This window comes from Phlebotomus papatasi, chromosome 2, assembly GCF_024763615.1.
Source record: "Phlebotomus papatasi isolate M1 chromosome 2, Ppap_2.1, whole genome shotgun sequence".
Taxonomy (NCBI): Eukaryota; Metazoa; Arthropoda; class Insecta; order Diptera; family Psychodidae; genus Phlebotomus; species Phlebotomus papatasi.
Genome location: NC_077223.1, coordinates 98768838 through 98787581, shown reverse-complemented (window position 1 = coordinate 98787581; position 18744 = coordinate 98768838). Strand labels below are relative to the sequence as shown.

At 33.7% G+C, this 18744-nt stretch overlaps 1 protein-coding gene across 4 annotated transcripts in view; it reads left to right on the top strand.

Annotated features, from left to right (window-relative positions):
* LOC129800366 (uncharacterized) overlaps positions 1–18744 on the top strand; it is a 96197-nt gene that overhangs the window by 75326 nt on the left and 2127 nt on the right. For 2 of the 4 annotated variants that reach the window (XR_008751617.1, XM_055844701.1), the window contains exons 7-10: positions 3750–4099; positions 5849–5995; positions 6059–6315; positions 17548–17730. Coding sequence is in view for 2 of the 4 variants with exons in the window: in XM_055844701.1 (XP_055700676.1) it covers positions 3750–4099; positions 5849–5995; positions 6059–6315; positions 17548–17730 (937 nt within the window). In the remaining 2 variants the exon portion in view is untranslated. The remainder of the gene's footprint in view (positions 1–3749; positions 4100–5848; positions 5996–6058; positions 6316–17547; positions 17731–18744) is intronic. The other 2 variants (XR_008751618.1, XM_055844702.1) reach the window with 1 other exon arrangement.

Sequence of the window (18744 nt, the reverse complement as noted above, 5' to 3'; positions counted from 1 at the left end):
GAAAAAGACACAACAGGAGGGAAAAAAGTGTGGCACGATGAAATTCAAATTCGTCACGAAATATTTTAATATGCATGGAATGAGCCTTAAGCGACCGTGTCAATTTTATTTAGCGCAACTTTCAGTTCCAGAATAACTGAGAAAAACAGACTAGAAGGGATGAAGTAGCAAAAAGAAAGTAAACAAGTCAGGGAATACCGATAGCCAACATCTCAGAAGTGCGAGAAAAAAAGTGTGGTTGGAAAGTTTTTCTTTAGACAAAAATTGACTTCCGCTTACATTTTTTTTTGCACCCCATCAGATCAGGCAAAACTTCCGCTTCAAGTGACTCCCATTTGGCTGCGGTATAGGGGAACCTGAACCCACTCTTCTGGGGCGGTGATCAGGAAAGTGGATGAGGCAAGAAGGTGGGGTGGTGAAAGTTGTGAGACCCCTATTTAATATTTATGAGTCTAACTTGCCATAATCATTTGGCCTCTCTCACTTCGCCAGCAAAACACTACGGTGTACAAAATGCCAAGTTAGTCAAACAATATCATTATGTAAATAAACGGAAATAAATTTTCCATTATACAACCTACGGTAAAATATGTTATGCGGCTAATTACAGAAACAGAAGCTCCATGTAGCAAAAAGCTTTGAGGGGGGTGGGAAGCTTTGAAAATTCATTCGAGACTATATTTCATATCGTGCTATCGAGGAGGCCTCAACATTAAATTAAAACTTTATCCATTTTCCTGATGAATTTTAGTTAATTTCCTTTCAATACACAATGTTAACCCCATTACACATCTTTTTCTCTCCGTACAACTTTTGAACCAAGGAAGGGTGGGCTCTAGTACAACTGGATCATTATCATAAATACGTATTCAAGTGCAAAATTATCCATTATAGATATTTCTGCAACATTTTCTATTGAATTTTCGGACACAGTGTTTTCGATGGATTAATAAGTGTATTGGAATAAAATTAAATAACCTCTGGTTAACATGCACAATGCACATGCATATGCTTTTATAATATGTACATTGGTAACGCAGGAATTATGCTTAAACTCGGGGATGCAAACATTTTGCGGGTGTCCAATTTCCTGACAGAGTAATTATACTTTAATTTTCTGAATCGATCTTCCTCACATACAAGAAATATTTTGTTGTAAGAACAGTGGGGCTTTTCTTAAATATAATTTGGGATGTGTAATTTTGTTTTCCACTTTTCAAATTATATGATTATTAGTTGTAAAATAATAGGGGAAAGTACTCTCTCTTCGAACGTTCATGCCTGCGATTAATGTGAATTTCTTTTGTTTTTCACATTTTTTGGTCAGTAAATAAAGCAAAATTGATCACAAACCATTTCACTGAGAAAAAAAGAGGCTATGATTAACTTTTTTTCATCATAACTTTAACACTTTTCGGGTGTAAAAATATATCAACAGTCAAGGGGGAGATATTAGTCGAAAAATAGTGTACACCACTTCCAGCACTTCCTGAATTTATATGGAAAACGTCAAAGACTCCCACACTTCCGCAAGTGTCATAGGTGATTTCCAGCCCTTCTGCACTTCCAAGCACTTCCAGACACTTTCCGGTGTTTGAATTTAAAAGAAACGACTAAAATCTAATGTGAATTTTCTTCAACATCTGGATTATTATTCGTGACTTTATTCAATATCGCAATTGCATTTTAATTCAACTGAAAACAGAATCTCAATTTTAATAATTTCTCTTGGATGCTTGATTTTTATAATAAATCTGGAAAAGTTGTTCATGCGGAGTTGTGGACCTGTTTAGGCCACGACCACATAACCAATCTGTTTAGGCTACCTAAACTCGACGAAACAATCATAGAAGAGAAGAACTGTGAGCATTTTGTTAATTTCGATGAGTATTTTTTTTAAAGTCAGTTTTTGGGTAAAAGAAAAAGCATAATTTTTGAAGACAATGACGTCAAATTGCGTGCCTTACAAACGACGTTGTCAAAGTGCCAAAGGGGTTGTAGTGGGAAAGTTTTCAACACCTAGAATAATCTTCATTAATTGATCCTTCCGATCAGCATTTCTTCCAATTTCTATCGAATACTTACAAGGTACAAAAACATATAACCCTCCTAAAAGCTGTAAAAAAAACTACCTTTCGATCTATCTTCAAGAAAAACGGTTCTTTTCCTTAAAAAATGGTATTAATATATCTTTCGAGGACAATTTTTAGGATCAATTGAGACTTGTATTAATTATGTTTATGAAAAAAAATTACTCAATTAGGTAAAATAATTTACGGAGCTAAATCATCCGAAAGAATCGACTACTACTACACTATTCCAACTGAAAATGTAATTTGAAATTTAAATATTTGTGAGGCATTCAATAAAGTTTCATCCATTGGAACAAAGGGAGTAGTTGAATGATATTTGATTTTTTTAACGATAATTTTGATGATAAATTTAAGACAATTGCGATAAAAAACAACATTAATTTAACCCTCAGGACAATCTTTAATTGCGTTGCATGCTCACAAACATTTTTTCTACTGTAATTAAATGAAAAGCGCAAAAATCATTTCATTTTTGAGACTTTCACTTCCGCAGTACTTCCACCTCAGTGTACAGTGTACACCACTTCCAAGCTAATATCTCCCCTTTGTCAACAGTTTTTAATGTTAATTTTACACCTTTTGAGGGTAAAATCAACATGAAAAAAGGGTAACTTCAACCCATAATACACCCAAAAATGGTAATATTTACACCGATTTCGGATCAATACTGCAGTGTAAAATTAACATTTCCGGAATGTTATTTTGACTTTTTCGGATTTCTCTCAGTGTTTAAACTGTATTTTAATCAAGATGACTCATAATTTTTAATTCTTCATTTATCAAGAATATATTTTATTACCTCTGAATAAATATGAAGCTCTTAATTTTGAAGCTACCACATTTAATTTTCTCTGATCATTTTTATCAAAATTCTGGCTAATCTGCTGTTGCCTTGAGGGTAATTCTGTAAAATTCACTTTGATAAATTTTTCCTTGTGAATTGTGGAGAATTAAAGGGCAAAGGTAAAGAATGAAAATCAGCGCACTATAACCTAAATTGAAACCATGCAGAACAATTCATTTCGAGTGCCACAATTAACCTCCTTTCGCGCTGTTATATTCTTGGTTCTATTTGGAGGTGAAAGTGCATGAGAGAATTAATCAAGAGATTGTTAAATTCTTGCCACTTTGTGTGCTGTGCGAGAAACTGGCAAGGAGGAAGACAGGAAATTCCTTTGATTAAAGGGATGATGCCTCATTACACAGAGTCATTCGTAAAGTGTCCACATCAGACACACTGAAGGATGGCAGCAGTTCCCTCATCATCCCCGGAAGACGCTCCATCACGCTTCACTTTGTGTTGGAGCGTGGTGGTGCTTAAAAAATGACCCACAATGTCGACACCAGTGTGACAATTGGGTGATCCATGTTGCAGAATCGTCGTGTTATTCTCCCTCATTAGACGATGGTAGTCTTTGTCCTTTGGCACTCCATCTCCTCATACTCAATTCCAAAACCCACATACCCGTCACTGAGGATGTCACAACCAGATGATGTCATTAGGACAATTTTATCCTTGGGAGTATGGTGACTTTTTTTTCCTCGCCATTCGTGTCACCAAAGAGTCTCACCACATTTTACGTTGTCTGGAGAGATGGTTGTGTTCATACCCAGTGGAATCCCTCGAACTAAATGGCTCCATCTTCTCATTTCCAGCTACTGTGCATCTACGCTCCTGCCCACAAATGCTCCACGCCCGATCAAGCGTCAACGATTAATGGGACCACAGCAGCAACAACTGCAACTGCAGCAGAATCGGCTGACTGTCAGTGTCCAGCAAATAAATGGGAAAGTGAATCTATTGAGTATTCAGCCGTCACCACAGAATCAGCAACAGCAGATGACTCTGCCGACAAGTCCACTCCCCAACGGCAGCCATAATAATGCAAATGGGCACAATGGAGCAGCCGATGGTGTCGTGAATGGGAACGGAGGAGACCCCCAATCGCATGCTTCGCAGCATCTCGTCAACGGTCAGCAATTGTTCGAAACATTCAAAGTTTACAGTGAGTATCGAGTGATATAAATTTTACTCCCTTTTACAACGTCCTAACTACACCCTCAAGCACAAGGGAGAATTAAGCGAAACCTCCATTTAAGTGCTTATATATTGCATAAAACTACAGGTTCAATGTAGAGCCTATAGGGACAAGTAGGGCTATGTCAGACACGTTCAAGTTGTTCAAAGCATTCATGTTGTTAGTCTGTGAGTTACCCCTTCGGGAGGGGTATCGTAGAGGAGGATTAATAATGAGAGTTAGTTCATATTGGATTGTCGTAGGGAAAAGATCCTTACACTGAGAAAAAAGAGGCTACGATTAACTTTTTTTCGTCATAACTTTAACACTTTTCTGGTGTAAAAATATATCAACATTTTTTAATGTTAATTTTACACCTTATTAAGGCTAAAATTAACATGAAAAAGGTATCTTTAACCACTAATACACCTAAAAAGGGTAATATTTACACCGATTTTGGATCAATACTGCAGGGTAAAATTAACATTTCCGGAATGTTATTTTAACTTTTTCGGATTTCTCTCAGTGTACGAACGCTACTATTAATATTGCATTTTTAATATTTATTTCTTTCCGGTCCAAATAAATCGAAAATCTACTCGTATTAATATGGAAAAGTTCACTGAGAGAAATCCGAAAAAGTCAAAATAACATTCCGGAAATGTTAATTTTACCCTGCAGTATTGATCCGAAATCGGTGTAAATATTACCCTTTTATTATGGGTTAAAATAACCCTTTTTTTCATGTTGATTTTACAATCAAAAGTTGTAAAATTAACATTAAAAAATGTTGATATATTTTTAAACCCGAAAAGTGTTAAAGTTATGACTAAAAAAAAGTTAATCTTAGCCTCTTTTTTTCTTAGTGTTGGAACAAGTTCTCCATTAAGCTGTTCTACTATAAAAGTTTCTTGTTTAAATTGATTTATCTAGGAAAGATCATTAATATCTAAGTGTATGATCAGAAAATTTACAGACTGTAATCATTGCAATAAAACCACAATATTCAAAGTCCAATAATATTTTACCAAATAGAACTACTCGTCCCTATATTGGGTATTCAAATTATAAACATGAAAAGCCTTTTGTATAATCCAAATTAGAAAGCAGAATATCTACCAGGTCATCTAATTTCTAAGCGTAACCCCCTTACTAAATCGAGATTTTCAATCTAGTACCTACTTTAGTTTTAGGAAGTTCCTAAATTGAGAGAATTTTCACACAATTTCCGGATTGGATTGAGAGATTGCTAAAGAGTTTCACTTAATGGTTTTCCCCGGGGAGTCCGTACTCCTGCACCCCATACTCTTTTCCGTTACTTCCAAAGTTCTACTTTGTATCGTCATCCCCTCGAATTTTCATGAAATTCCATCTCCCATACCACAATGGTATGGTTTCCCACATTTGCTAATCACACAATCTCAACCAGTATCTTATATTATTCCACTCATATTTAATTTACATTATGGTTACATGATGTATGTATTATTGAATAATCTCATTTCAACCCTTAAACTTGACTTGATGTTAACACAGCATAATTTAATGACTTCAGCATCTCACTTATTTCTTCCTCAAAACTCAACACTACGGGGGGCGTCACATGATGGGAATTGTGGTGAATTGGATTGTTGAGGGAAAAAGTTTTTTTTTGGCAATGAATTTGCAGAAACAATATGGGGCATATGTTATGTGGGACTCAAGCCATAGGAGTAATTAACTATTTTGTCCTCAAAGGCAATCCCGACACACTCATCTGTGGCAATTGTCGAGAGAGTTTCAGCAATCTCAGTGATTTGTTGGACCACAAGAGAACCTACTGCAAACTCAGATTCACATGCAAATGTCACCAGATATCGTCAGATAGGAATTTTAGCAACTACCGTAAGTGATTCCCATAGAAAATGTTCACACATAGTGTCAAATGGAATGCTTTCTTTGATCCAGTAAATCCACTGCCCACAGCACGGCTCCTCTGTGTTGTTTGCAAGGATCCATTCTCCAATCCCTGGGACTTGATGGTACATGCTCAAACAGCTCATATGATCAATATCTACGAACTGGGAAATGACACCGGACCATCAACTACAACTGCTTCTGATGCACCCGACACGGCCACATCCAAGGACGAAGCACCATCAACAAAAGATGCATCAGATGCACCAGAAGACATCAGCAGTCAAAGTGCGACAAATTTCAAAGAGGTATTTTGATTTATTTTATAAAAGTCTTTTTGTTATTCATTTTCATGACGACTCTCAATCAATATAGCAAAAGTTTTATTTAATTAATTAATTAATTAATTTATGAGAAAAGTCTTATCGCTCATCTACTATTACAGAAACGTATGTGATTTTTTATTGATAACAAAAACAACTATTGATTATTTTTTGAGTACATTTGGACATTGAAAATGAAAATTTGAATTTGGATATAAACATTTAAAAAAGATAGTTCTCGAATATTGTAAATATATTGCAAAAACTCGGCAAGAGAAAATTAATAAATGTTGACACAGTGAACTTTTTCTTTCCAAAAGCTTATTATGTACAAATACTTAGGAGACTTCTTTTTAGTAGGTTCAATATTGAATTCGGAAAAAAACCCTAAATTCGTGAAAAAAAGCCCAGAAATTCAATATGCAGCTTGTTTTGCTTTCATTTATAGATTGTGTTCGAGTCAAGATGGTTCAAGTTTACTTAAAAAAAAAAAACAAAAGCAAAATATGCAAACCGTTCTAGCTTTGCAAAATGCTTGCATTAACCCTACGACTTAAGCCGAGAGGCAACTGAACTCTTTTATAGTCAAGTAACAAGACACACAAACGGGGCATATAGTGATCATAAAGTAGTGTTTTTATTGCAATATTGCTTTTGAAATGTACATATATTTACAAAATTTGAAGATCTCATAATGCAATTAGTAAGAGCATCAGCTCTTGAGCGAGAGCTTTCTTTCTCCATTTTATTTTGCATTTGTGAGATTGAATACAATATGAAGCAAAAATATGTAAGAGACTGGGACTTTTTCTTATCTAAAAAAATTATTAAATATTTAAAAAATAAATAGTATTTGATAAATTTACTTCATAATTTACATGGAATTACTGTCATGAATTAAAATTGTTAACAAAAGCTACCTCGCGTTTTTAAATCAATACATAGAGAAAATGGAGAAAATTAATTTTTATACTAATGGCACTTTAGTAACTTATGGGGAGGAGGGTTTTCTGAAAAGCCAAATCGGAGTATCAGTCAAAATCTTGAATGCCAATATCTCGAAAGCCAAAATCCCGAAAGCCAAAATATCAAAAACCAAAATCCCGAATGCCAATAAACCCGAAAATCAAAATCCTGATTTCTTAAAAGCATCACAGCTACTCCCACGACCGCATCCTTTGACTTTTGGAATTGTGGCTTTCGGGATCTTGACTTTTCAAGTTTTTGTCTTTTCAGGATTTTGGCTTTTCAGGATTTTGGCTTTTCAGGATTTTGGCTTTTCAACATTTTGGTTTTCGGGATTCTGGCCCCGGGAAATCCCGACCTAATCTGGATTTCGACTCATTCGAAATTTTGCCTCTTCGGGATTTTGACCTTTCAGGATTTTAGCTTTCGGGATTTCGACCCATTCGATGTTTTATCTCTGTGGGATTTTGACTTTCGGGATATCATTCAACATATTCGAGTTTTTGTCTCTACGGAATTTTTCTTTTCGGGAAGTTGGCATTCAGGATTTTAGCTACCACCGCCCAATCAATATCTCAAACCATTTGGCCTCGAACTATGATAACAGCAAGAGGAACAGCGTAACATTATTTCTCAAAAATCGTTTGATTCACTAAGATTTATTAAAACAAAAAAATTGGTCCTCAAGGGGTGTATGTTCGACAAATAAAATGTAAAAAAAGTTCTCACTAAAATTTTGGAAAAGATTAAATTTGATATAAATTCACGTTTTTAGAAGATTTGCTAAAATATGCGTTATCATTTTCTACAAGACTTTGTATCAGTTTCCGTAAAATAAACAAAAGAACTGCAAGAAAATTATATATCGTTACAGCAAATTGGACTAACTAATACTAGAGAATACTTAATAAGTCCTGTGATACGAAAAACATGTGATGTTTGTCAATTTTTCAATTTTTTAATGCTTTTTACAGTAAAAGAGTGAACACTCCAATACAGTCTTTCTCTTATTTTCAAATAAAAATGACTTACTAAATTTAAAAAGATATTTTAATGAATGTAATGATTTCAAATGTTTAAAGTTTCGTCCTGAAACATTTATATAATAGAGTTACGTCACTGTAATACTAGATGAGCGATATAATGTTTCTTGTGACTATGACAACTTCAATTGTCCTGCATTTCTTTCACTCTGTGCATCAGCAGCAAATGAGAATTTTCTATGTGGTTCATCCTCAAAGGATACTGTCTGCTTATGATGAGTTGAGTGTTCAAAGTAGCCTTTAGTTTTAAATGCACAGCCGGAAGTCACAGAAAAAAAAATTCATGAAAGGCGAAAAGGAGCAAAATATAATCTTATCTGAGACGATGAATCTCTTTTTGCTGTTGAATTTTCAGCTTTCATTCTACCCATTTTCCCATCGCATTCCTTCACATTTTCCCACATAAGAGAAAGTGGCAAAAGCTAGTCAGATACATTCGCCATAATATTCCGGAAATGGATGAATGTTTCACCAACTCTTTTGGTTGGCATTTTCCTATTTAGCCTGACATTTGATAGACAAAGTCTGACATCTATTGCACCATATTCAATCCACCATGTCTCATCACACTTTTCCCACCGCACATTCCCTCAGCCAAAAGCTCAACTATGGTTTTCCTAAGCCCAGATCACGAATGATGAATCTAAAGAGCCAACAGGACAGACGTACACATTTTAGTCGAATGAGAAGAACATTGACATAAATTTGTTGAAAGGCATCATTTCACCAATCCTTGTGACGGTCGAAAACCCATAAAAAGGTGTCTTTTTTTTAGAGACGAATACATGGCATATTCACCCAGATTCGTGCAGAGTTCAAAGGGGGTGAAAAGCTTTCGAAATATTGCAGCAAAAGAGATTTTCCCTTGACGCCTGACTAGTTAAAATTTCACCACGTAACACGTTGAAGGGAATAACTTTTTGTGTTGTCCCTCTGTGAGTTTATCTGCATTCCTCGGAATGCAATATCTCTTAATTAAAAACGTATGATATGCTTTTTACACCTTTTCCAACACTATGTCACTTTTAATGTTTTTCCGTTACGGAATTTTCATAGAGAATTTTCCAGTGATATCCTCGTTGATTAGGTTCCATTTGAAATGCAAACTTGCAAATGAATATTCAACAAGAGGCTCCATACTTAATTATTAAATATTCCGCAAGGAAGGCTTATTAATGTTCAAACTTAATACTAAATTCTGCTAAATGACTGCTAAACTGCATTCGATAAATACGTATTTATTGAATGTTCTATTTTCAATAAAGGTTAATAATAGAAGGTCTATAACTCATTTTGCATTAGTGAAAACAAAAAGGTTAAGGATACAAAGCTAGGATTTAGTTCATGACTATATTATACTAAAACAATCTGTAACAGAAATTTGTCGCTTCCATAAGCCAATATGGATATAAATTAGGCGGTGGGATGTTCTATAGTTTTAGCTTAGAAGAAATATAGAGCATATCACTATTTTATCTAAATTGGAACACATCACTGAAATATTCATCAGTTTCACTGGTTTCATCCATGCATTTTTTTAAATTATAATTAATGTCCTAAATACAATAATTTAGTCCTAGTCTGCCCTATCATTACTTAATTTTCAGGGTGGATACCGGATTGCGAAGCCAAAAATTAACTTTTCCGCGTTATTTTTAGAAGAGGGAAACGACTAAATTCCTTCACTGAGAAAAAACGGGGGTGCGATAAACTTTTTTTCCTCATAATTTTAACACCTTTTATGTGTAAAAATATATCAACATTTTTTAATGTTAATTTTACACCTTTTTAATGGTAAAATTAACATGAAAAAGGGTAAACTTTATCCCTTAATACACCTAAAATGCATAATATTTACACCGATTTCGGATCAATACTGCAGGGTAAAATAAACATTTCCGGAACGCTATTTTAACTTTTTCGGATTTCTCTCAGTGTTGTAATTTTTGGTTTATGCTTACACTGAGAGAAATCCGAAAAGGTTAAAATAACATTCCGGAAATGTTAATTTTACCCTTAAAAAGGTGTAAAATTAACATTAAAAAATGTTGATATATTTTTACACCTAAAAAGTGTTAAAGTTCTGAGAAAAAAAAGTTAATTTCACCCTCTTTTTTTTCTCAGTGTATACATATTAAAAGCGATTGATTAAAAAATATATAAATTCTGTTCTGATGACTACTTAACTGGATTGCCTCGTAAAAACAGTCCTTAATTGGCACGAAATGTACAGCTCGCAATTCTTATATGGAAAGAATTCAAAAAATAAATTTTCAAGGGTGTATTTCATAGTTAAACCAAGATAAACTGGAGAAAACTATAAAATTTGAGAAAACGAGAAGTATAAACGAAGAATTTAAAGGTTTTGACTGTTTGCCCTTGAAAACTACTTGGTACTGATTTGGTTCCGATTCTGTATCTTCGAGTTACCCCGAATCGACTTTTGATTTTTTTTTTGGTATTCGTAATCTTATACTGGCTTCAGACCTAAGGTTTAGCCGGTTTAGCCATATGCCCCCATTGCTCTAATTTCTTACCAATCACGATTTTTTTTTGCAAAATATAACTTAAGATTAGGTTATTAAAGATAACAGACCTATTAGGTTCTCAAAAAGCGATAAACTTGCTCGCTATTTAATATTTTGAGACCATCGGGAACTCGGCTAAACCCGTAGCCTGAAGGCCATTTTAGATTGTCTGTCTATCGATTTAAGCAATAGGAAAAAATTGAATAATCTTAGATAATTCATCCTTAATAAAAAAAAAACATTTTACACTTCGTATTTAGGTTCTCCTTTAAGCGAACGCACTTAATATTCCTTGTGTCACTAGAAACGATTTTTTAACAGTATCAGTTTCTTTACAGTACAAAACATTTCTCAATATGATTTTGTCGTATATGCATAATAAATTTCAAAATCCCGATTTGGTAAAAGTTTCGTAGCTACTGATAATTCTGCCTACGCTTAATGAAACCAAAGAGATTTTTTTTAAATGTTTTAAGAAATTAGCTCACACATTACTTTTCGGTTTTTGACCATTCCGGGATATTGGTTTTTCGGATTTTGGCTTTCAGGATTTCGGCTTCCACCGTTTCATATCACATCAATCTCTTGTAAGTGTCCGGCTTTATCAAAATCCTGAAATCAGTATAATATTTTCCACAGTACATGTTTTCAGCATTCCTAAGTGATCATATAAAATTGCGGAAACTAACCAGACGGCCGGCCATCGCAATATCCCTAGTTTGAAGACTTTTTTTTTGATTAATAGCTTTTAAAGCGAAATTTTTTGGTTCCATAACTTTTATAAAAAATCGGTTGAGACCAATTTAAAATCGCTTATTTATCTCGAAAAAAGTTTATAATAAATTGCTGTTTTTTTTATAATTATGTTGTAGGGATCGTTAATAAGGCCCAAATGAATAAACCTTGGCGGAAGCTGGGGCACCACCAAACACTGCGATTTTTTAATCGGATATTCGACTTCAGAGGATAAGACCTATAGGTATAGGCATTTATAGGCATTATAGGGATGTTTGTCCACTAAAGTAATTCGTCGAGATAGTCCAAGTAGTTTAGAAATTAAAATTAGTGTTTGGTTGTACCCCGTGTTTGGTGGCGCCCCAGTTTCCCCTACATTTCAAAAACCATCAATCTCTTCTTAAGACATTGACTACTGAAAATTCAACCCACAAAATAATATATAGTCTTCTGTTCCTTTTCAATAATTATTGATCTGTCATTAATGTTAAGCGAAAGATATAGGTGAAGGCGGGGCTACATTGATATACGATTTTTTCGCATATTTCTAAAGGAACCTGGTCTTTAGCGTAAAGTGATTTAGCTCTAGAAAACAATAGTGGAACAAAATAAAATAACTGTAAGGCCCAGCTTCCTTTAAAAATATGCGAAAAATCAGATCAATATCGACTCATAGCTAAAATTAGCCCTACATTCTCCTAAGATCTCATACTTATTTTAAAGGTGACTTAAGGAATTGGAAAGTGTACGACTTATTCAACAACTGTTAACCCAGTTTTTTGTTACTTTTAAATATGTATATTGTTGATTTTCTGAAATGTTACTTTTTTTTAAACAAAAGCCTAATTTTATCTATTCTTTATGTTGCTTAGATTGATAATAATGCGAAAATCATACCGAGTGATGCACATTAATATTTTAAATTTGTCTTTCGTAAGAAAAAAAATACTCAATGTAAATAAAAGCATCATTAAGACGAAAATCACAAAAGAAAATCCAATATGATTTCGAGTTATAGAAAATCCTCTAGAAAAGATGAAATATCTGAATTATGTGCTTTTGGCATTTTCATCTCTCGTGGACTACGAAGGGGGTGGTAAGTGGAGATGAAAGAGGAAATCATTGGAATTAATCAAAGACACCCCTTTCAATATCGCCCCGAGTCAACTTTGCTTATCTATTAATCTTCATTTCCCACCCAGAAATAAGGTGTGCCAAATTCAATATAAACCAACTCCATGACTCTTCACTTCTTTTGCCTCCAAAGTCTATTTAATGGCACTTCCTGTGTTTATAATACACAGGGTGTATTAATAAAATAAATCTTCGTGCTGATAAGTTGTTTACCATCAGACTTTGCTAGAAACGCCTACAAAATGCTGTGCATAACAAAAGGAACGAGAATTCAACCCCCAATAGCCTAGAGATGATCTCTTTATGACTTTAATTACTTGTGATTTTTCGCCATCGATTAGTTTTATAAGAAAAAAATCATTTGATTTTCAATTCAATTATCTTTCTTTTTGAGGGGTGATATCCAAGTTCGTTACAGTTAAATCGCTTGGAAGTGAATTCCGGGTAACTAAGGCACTCACAGATTACACACAGAGAAAAAGATTATGAACACTTTCACCATTCTAGTATTAAATTCGTCTAAAACTGGTAGAAATTATAAAGTTTAGGGGGAGGCTTTCCGGCTTCGAACACTTCATATTTTTCCATATTCTTTCAATGAATATAACTATTTTTTTAAGAAATGTGTGACTTAAAACTGACTATTAAAACCGTTAAAAATTATTGCCATTTGCTCAAATTGATTAAAGGAATATGAGAAAAATATAAAGTACTCGAAGCCGGAGTGTGTCTGAAACCCGAAAGTTTTCCCTTATTTTTTAGAGTTACCATGCAATGCTTTGAAATTTATTTTTTGTTTCTAATATCCAATTTAATTTTTGTTTTTAATATCCAAATAATCGTATTGCCTCTTAGTTAAGATGCACACAAATGAGAGTGTTTTTATTTGAAATTTCCTTTTCGAAATAAAATTGCCCCATTAACCGATTAATTTTTGAGTTTTTCCCACCTTTTTTGGCATCACAAAATCGCTCTTGCCAAAACTTTCAAAAATATGTGTTGCATAGAATCAGATGAGAGAGAATGAGGTGGAAAAATGAAATGTTTTCAACCAAAATAATTGTAAAATCCCTGCGGGGCATATTCTGCTATTCGTGTGATTCTAGCTCAAAACAAAAATCGAGTAACTCTCTACAATAAAATATATAAATTGGTGGATTTTTTACTCTATTAAAAAATTACAATTTTTAGAATATGCCCTCCGGTTTCGGTATTGCATTTAGTAATTCTTCAGTGATTTAATTATCTTTTAACTCTTGTAGTACAGCGACTCATCATGCCAACCACTTCCAATCGATTAAAATCACTAAAATCGGAATCACCCAGTCGAATATTGGTTTTCTAGATACTAGATTATCTTGTCATTCTAAAATTCTCCAGACATATTGAACTCTCAGTTAGAGATACTTCAAATTTCAGACACAATATTCCATGAGCCTTTCGGAATAATTATGAAATCAAAATGTGTTTTCTTATGCTTTTGAGAATCGATTTTAGATTTTTTCAAATTTGATCTCCGAACAAAGAAATTTTACCACACCAATGAACCACTAGGAAAGATTTTTCAAATCTCATTGGCGCATTTGTATAAAAAAGAACTATTTAACACTAAACTTACCAAGACCCGATCGGTTTAAACTTTAAACACTTTTGAAATTTACACATAAAACAGTACAATGTCGCTATCAAACTTTATAAATTTCCTAAAATATACATGTAGGGGAGACCGGGGTACTTTTAGTCAGCAAATGAGGCTTTTTTTCTCGCATGATTTGTGAAAAAATGATAAGGCTTGTCTAATATTTTTATGTTTCATAAGGATATTGGCTATATGAAACAGTGTAGTTCAAAGCTCTAAAATCCTTGACTTTTCTAGAGAGGATAATGAAAAAAAGTATGACACATTGGCTACACTTGACCCGGCCTGGGTAGATATAGTCACTTTTGGGGTACTAATTGCCACAAGTTTTCCAGACGAAATTTTAAACTGGAGATACCAAATATTGTTTCGCTTGATGCACCGAAGCCCACTGATGCTAAATATGTCACTTAAATCTAAAGGAAAAGGCTTTAGCTGACTTTTTTATGACATTCTTGTAATTGTGGCAAAATTGATGCAAACATCTTGAAAAAAATTATTTCACAAATTGCTCATCCAAATGGCAATATTGCTTGGAATATCAATAATACTTTTTTCACCTAACAATTATCCATATATTAGCTAAAAATCATTGGTAGTTTTATCCCACCACTGAAGAGTGACTACATCTGCCCCGAGGACTGTTTCAGTGATTTATCATCTTATATAAAAAAAGAGATATTTATTATCCAATTGAAAAATATCACTTAACTCTTTCGCGTCATTAGGGTCATATATGACCCGGGGAAAAAACAATTTCTTTTGACTATTTACATTAATTGAAATCTATCGGTTTGTGCACGACATCATAATAGAAGGATGTAAGATTCTTGGCTAATTTTCTCAAGACTCCAGATATTCAGGAAAAGAAAATATTTGAGATCAAAAATCACTAATTTCGAACTTTGTGAAATGACTTTTCTTTTTCAAATTTTTTTATATTCATTTATTTTTTTCAGCAAAAAGTTCTTTAGAAATACAAAATAGAATATCCAAAGATTGTATATTGCATATTTTGATGTAATAAACTACTCTCAATTTTCCAAAAAAGCGTGTAGAATTTTCCGGGTCATATATGACCCTATAATCCCCAAGGGTAACAGTGTGTTCGTCCCAAACCTGCAGCGAAATGTAGTTGGGACATTGTTTTTCTTTGTGAAATGCAGGTGGGACATCTTGCTCCTGGATATTTCATCTTATATCTGATGAATTATACCATATTTTGCAATATTTTAGAGTATTCTGCAAGCGTCTTATATTGTGTAATTGTATTGTGTGTGAATAAATATGTGGATAAGTTTATTTTCGCCAAATACCACTCAAAATATTGTGACAGTGACTGTTCAAGGGATTACCAGGAAGATTCCTTGAACACCAGGAGTACAGTGTTCATCAAAGCAATCCAGTTTGCCATGGTTTTGGCCAAATTAGTAAATTCAAGCAAAAAAAACTCTTAAAAAGCCCGTGATATAGATTTTGAAAATGGTAAATACACTTCCCTTGAGGACAACAGGGTCATATATGACCCGGGGTTTTTCCAAGTTTTCACGCAATGGAAATTTTTTTTCCTCTTTGAACTATTATATTTGATCATAAAGCATTAGGAAAAACTCAATTTTGCATGAATTCATCTGCTGAATAAAAGTGGGACGCGAAAGAGTTAATTAACTTTAGTAAACCAGAAACAACGTAAAACTATGAGATTCTGAATAATAACTTAGAAAACCAAATGCTTTTCCAAAAACTGTCACATCAAAATTACAATTTTATACCCATTTTATAAAAATGCTTCTAAATTGTAGGATTACAGGATCAGACTTACAAATATTTCTGGAAATATGCGGATGTGTTATGTGTTCCTACTTTCATTAAAAAATACTTTGCTGATTGTACATTTTAAGGACAAAGAGAAAAATTCACTGTTTACATCTACCCCTGGCTAATTGTACCCCGGTCTCCCCTAATATATTTTTCAGTGTTAAATTTTAATTTTTTCCTCTTTTCCAAGACAAATTTGTTGAAGATCCTACCCTACCGCGGTCTGTCATTTGACCGAGCGCGCTAGGAAAAACGACCAAAAACGATCGGTAGGTTTAGTGCTAAATGAGCCATTATTATTTTCAATTTTACCAATTAAATTGTAGATTTTAATTTTCACATTGTTATGAAATCTAAATTATGGATTGTAAAAGATTCCCCAGAAAAGCTATGCAAGCTATTGTGAGAAGACGTTGACCTCAGGACAACGACCTAGAACCCTTAGACCCTAGGACAAGGTGGCTGAATCAAATTCAGAATCTTGCCTTGAAGCACTTTGGGATTGATCGTGAATACCTTTCTGAAGTGGCGAAGGATTGATAGGCATGGGCTACTAACCTATGTGTCCTAAGCCCGGGACCCCAATAGGGCAAAGCGGTTGAAAATGACGATAATTTCTACTTGTCGATGGATAGAATTATCTATGAAATTTGCTACTATTTTCCAAAGTATCATTTTTTCAGTGTATCTACTCAAAATAAAATAAAACAATTCAGTATTCTACTTTTTCCTCTCACAAAGCTCAGAATGGCTCAGAACTCTTTTAAAAATATATATATTGTAGGAGTAATTTACTAAATCTTCCAACAAAAATTTATTATGCTAAGCCGATCTCTATACAGCACCTTTTTTGCATTTTCCCTTAACATCCTCTTCTCGTATAAAAAAAGAGTTGAAAATTCCTGGAGAAAAGACAAAAGTCTAAGTTACTACAAGTAGAAAATAAACTTGGTGGATTAGTTGTCGGAGAGGAAATATGGTAGCTACGAATGGATAAGGTTTTGTGGTAGAAGGGATGTTTGTTCATTAGGCTAAGTGAAGTTATAGTAGATGTAAAATTCAATTATTGATGCTATCGATATTTCTATCGAATCCAAGTGTGAAAATTAAAATTGAATTTCACCTCAATGCCTTTCATTCGCCTCTTGGCCCAGAAATTTTAATGATGATTGATGATTTTATCCCCCACCATCACCCAATGGAGGCAAAAATGTTTCCGTCCGACTAAATTTTAGTTTTCTCTTCCACGGGCATTTCGGTGGGGTGGAAAAATTTAAATGGATTTAATTATAGTCATGGAGGTCGTTGTATTTCAACTCATATTGCCAAAAACCCCTTTTTCCATTCATATCAGGACCCCGATCCGGCAAATCCATCATCGACGGATGTTAATTTATTCGAGGAGACTGCCCCATCATCGTCACCCCCATCGCCGGTCACTGAGGACACCGCCTTGAAGGTGAATGGTTCGGTTTCGTCCCAGAAAGACTCCCGCGAGGGTTCAGCCTCACCTTGCATTGTTGGAGCCCTTAGTATCGTAAGTATTCATTTATGATCCTAATTAACTTGTGAGAAAGGGTCCATACTGAGAAACTTTACACAGTTTGGTAATTAAATTGTTTAGAAAACTGTAAAATCACTCGATAAATTTACTCTTTGGCTCTTATTCAGAATTAGATTTATAAAATTCATATTGAGTAATAAATGGACCCATGATTTACGATATAAAATTTTATACCAAATAACAATTCTCCCATGTTTTAAGTTTTAAAAATCACTAACTTAAATCACAGAATATTTTATAATAATACATATATTTTATAAGGATTATAGGATTTGTGATATATTGATTTTCAGCATTTTCAGCAGTCCCTATATTGAAGTCACGTTCATAAATAAAATTGCCGATAGTACAATTATGACAGGAAAGAAAAAAAACTGTTTCCGGTTTATACTAAGTTTACTATCGGTTTACTACTTCATAATAAAAACCATCCCAAAATCGGGTAAAGGTAATATACGTTGAGCTTACTATAAAATATTTATTAGAAATAAACCGATACCTTGCCGATTTATTAGCAGTTGAAACCAATACGGCCGTATTGGAAAATTTAAGAAGAAGGAAGTCAAAGGTTTTACCGATCCCGAGACAGAGTTTAGTACCTGCGTTTTCGTTACCAAAAAATTCAATTTTTGTTTTGTTAATAAGTCATCTATTCTTAAAATTCTCAGATGAAGGAAGATTATTCAATTTAAATATCTTAAAACTGAACATTTTCGATTTTATGTTAAAAGTTAAATAAGGTTTATATTACAAACTCAACTCAAAATTTTCAGTATTTAATAGTTCCAAAGTTCCTTGCCGCCAGTTTAAAAATTACAGCCTCAAAGGCGTTACAGAAGCCTTTGTGCAAAGCTTCTAAGCTTTCCTTTAATACGATCATTTTCACTGATTTTCTCTAATTAATTATTAGAATATTCAAAAATGTTACCTTAAAAACTTTTTAAGATTTTTTTGTAACAGTTAAGAGTTCGAAATTGCATTTTACGC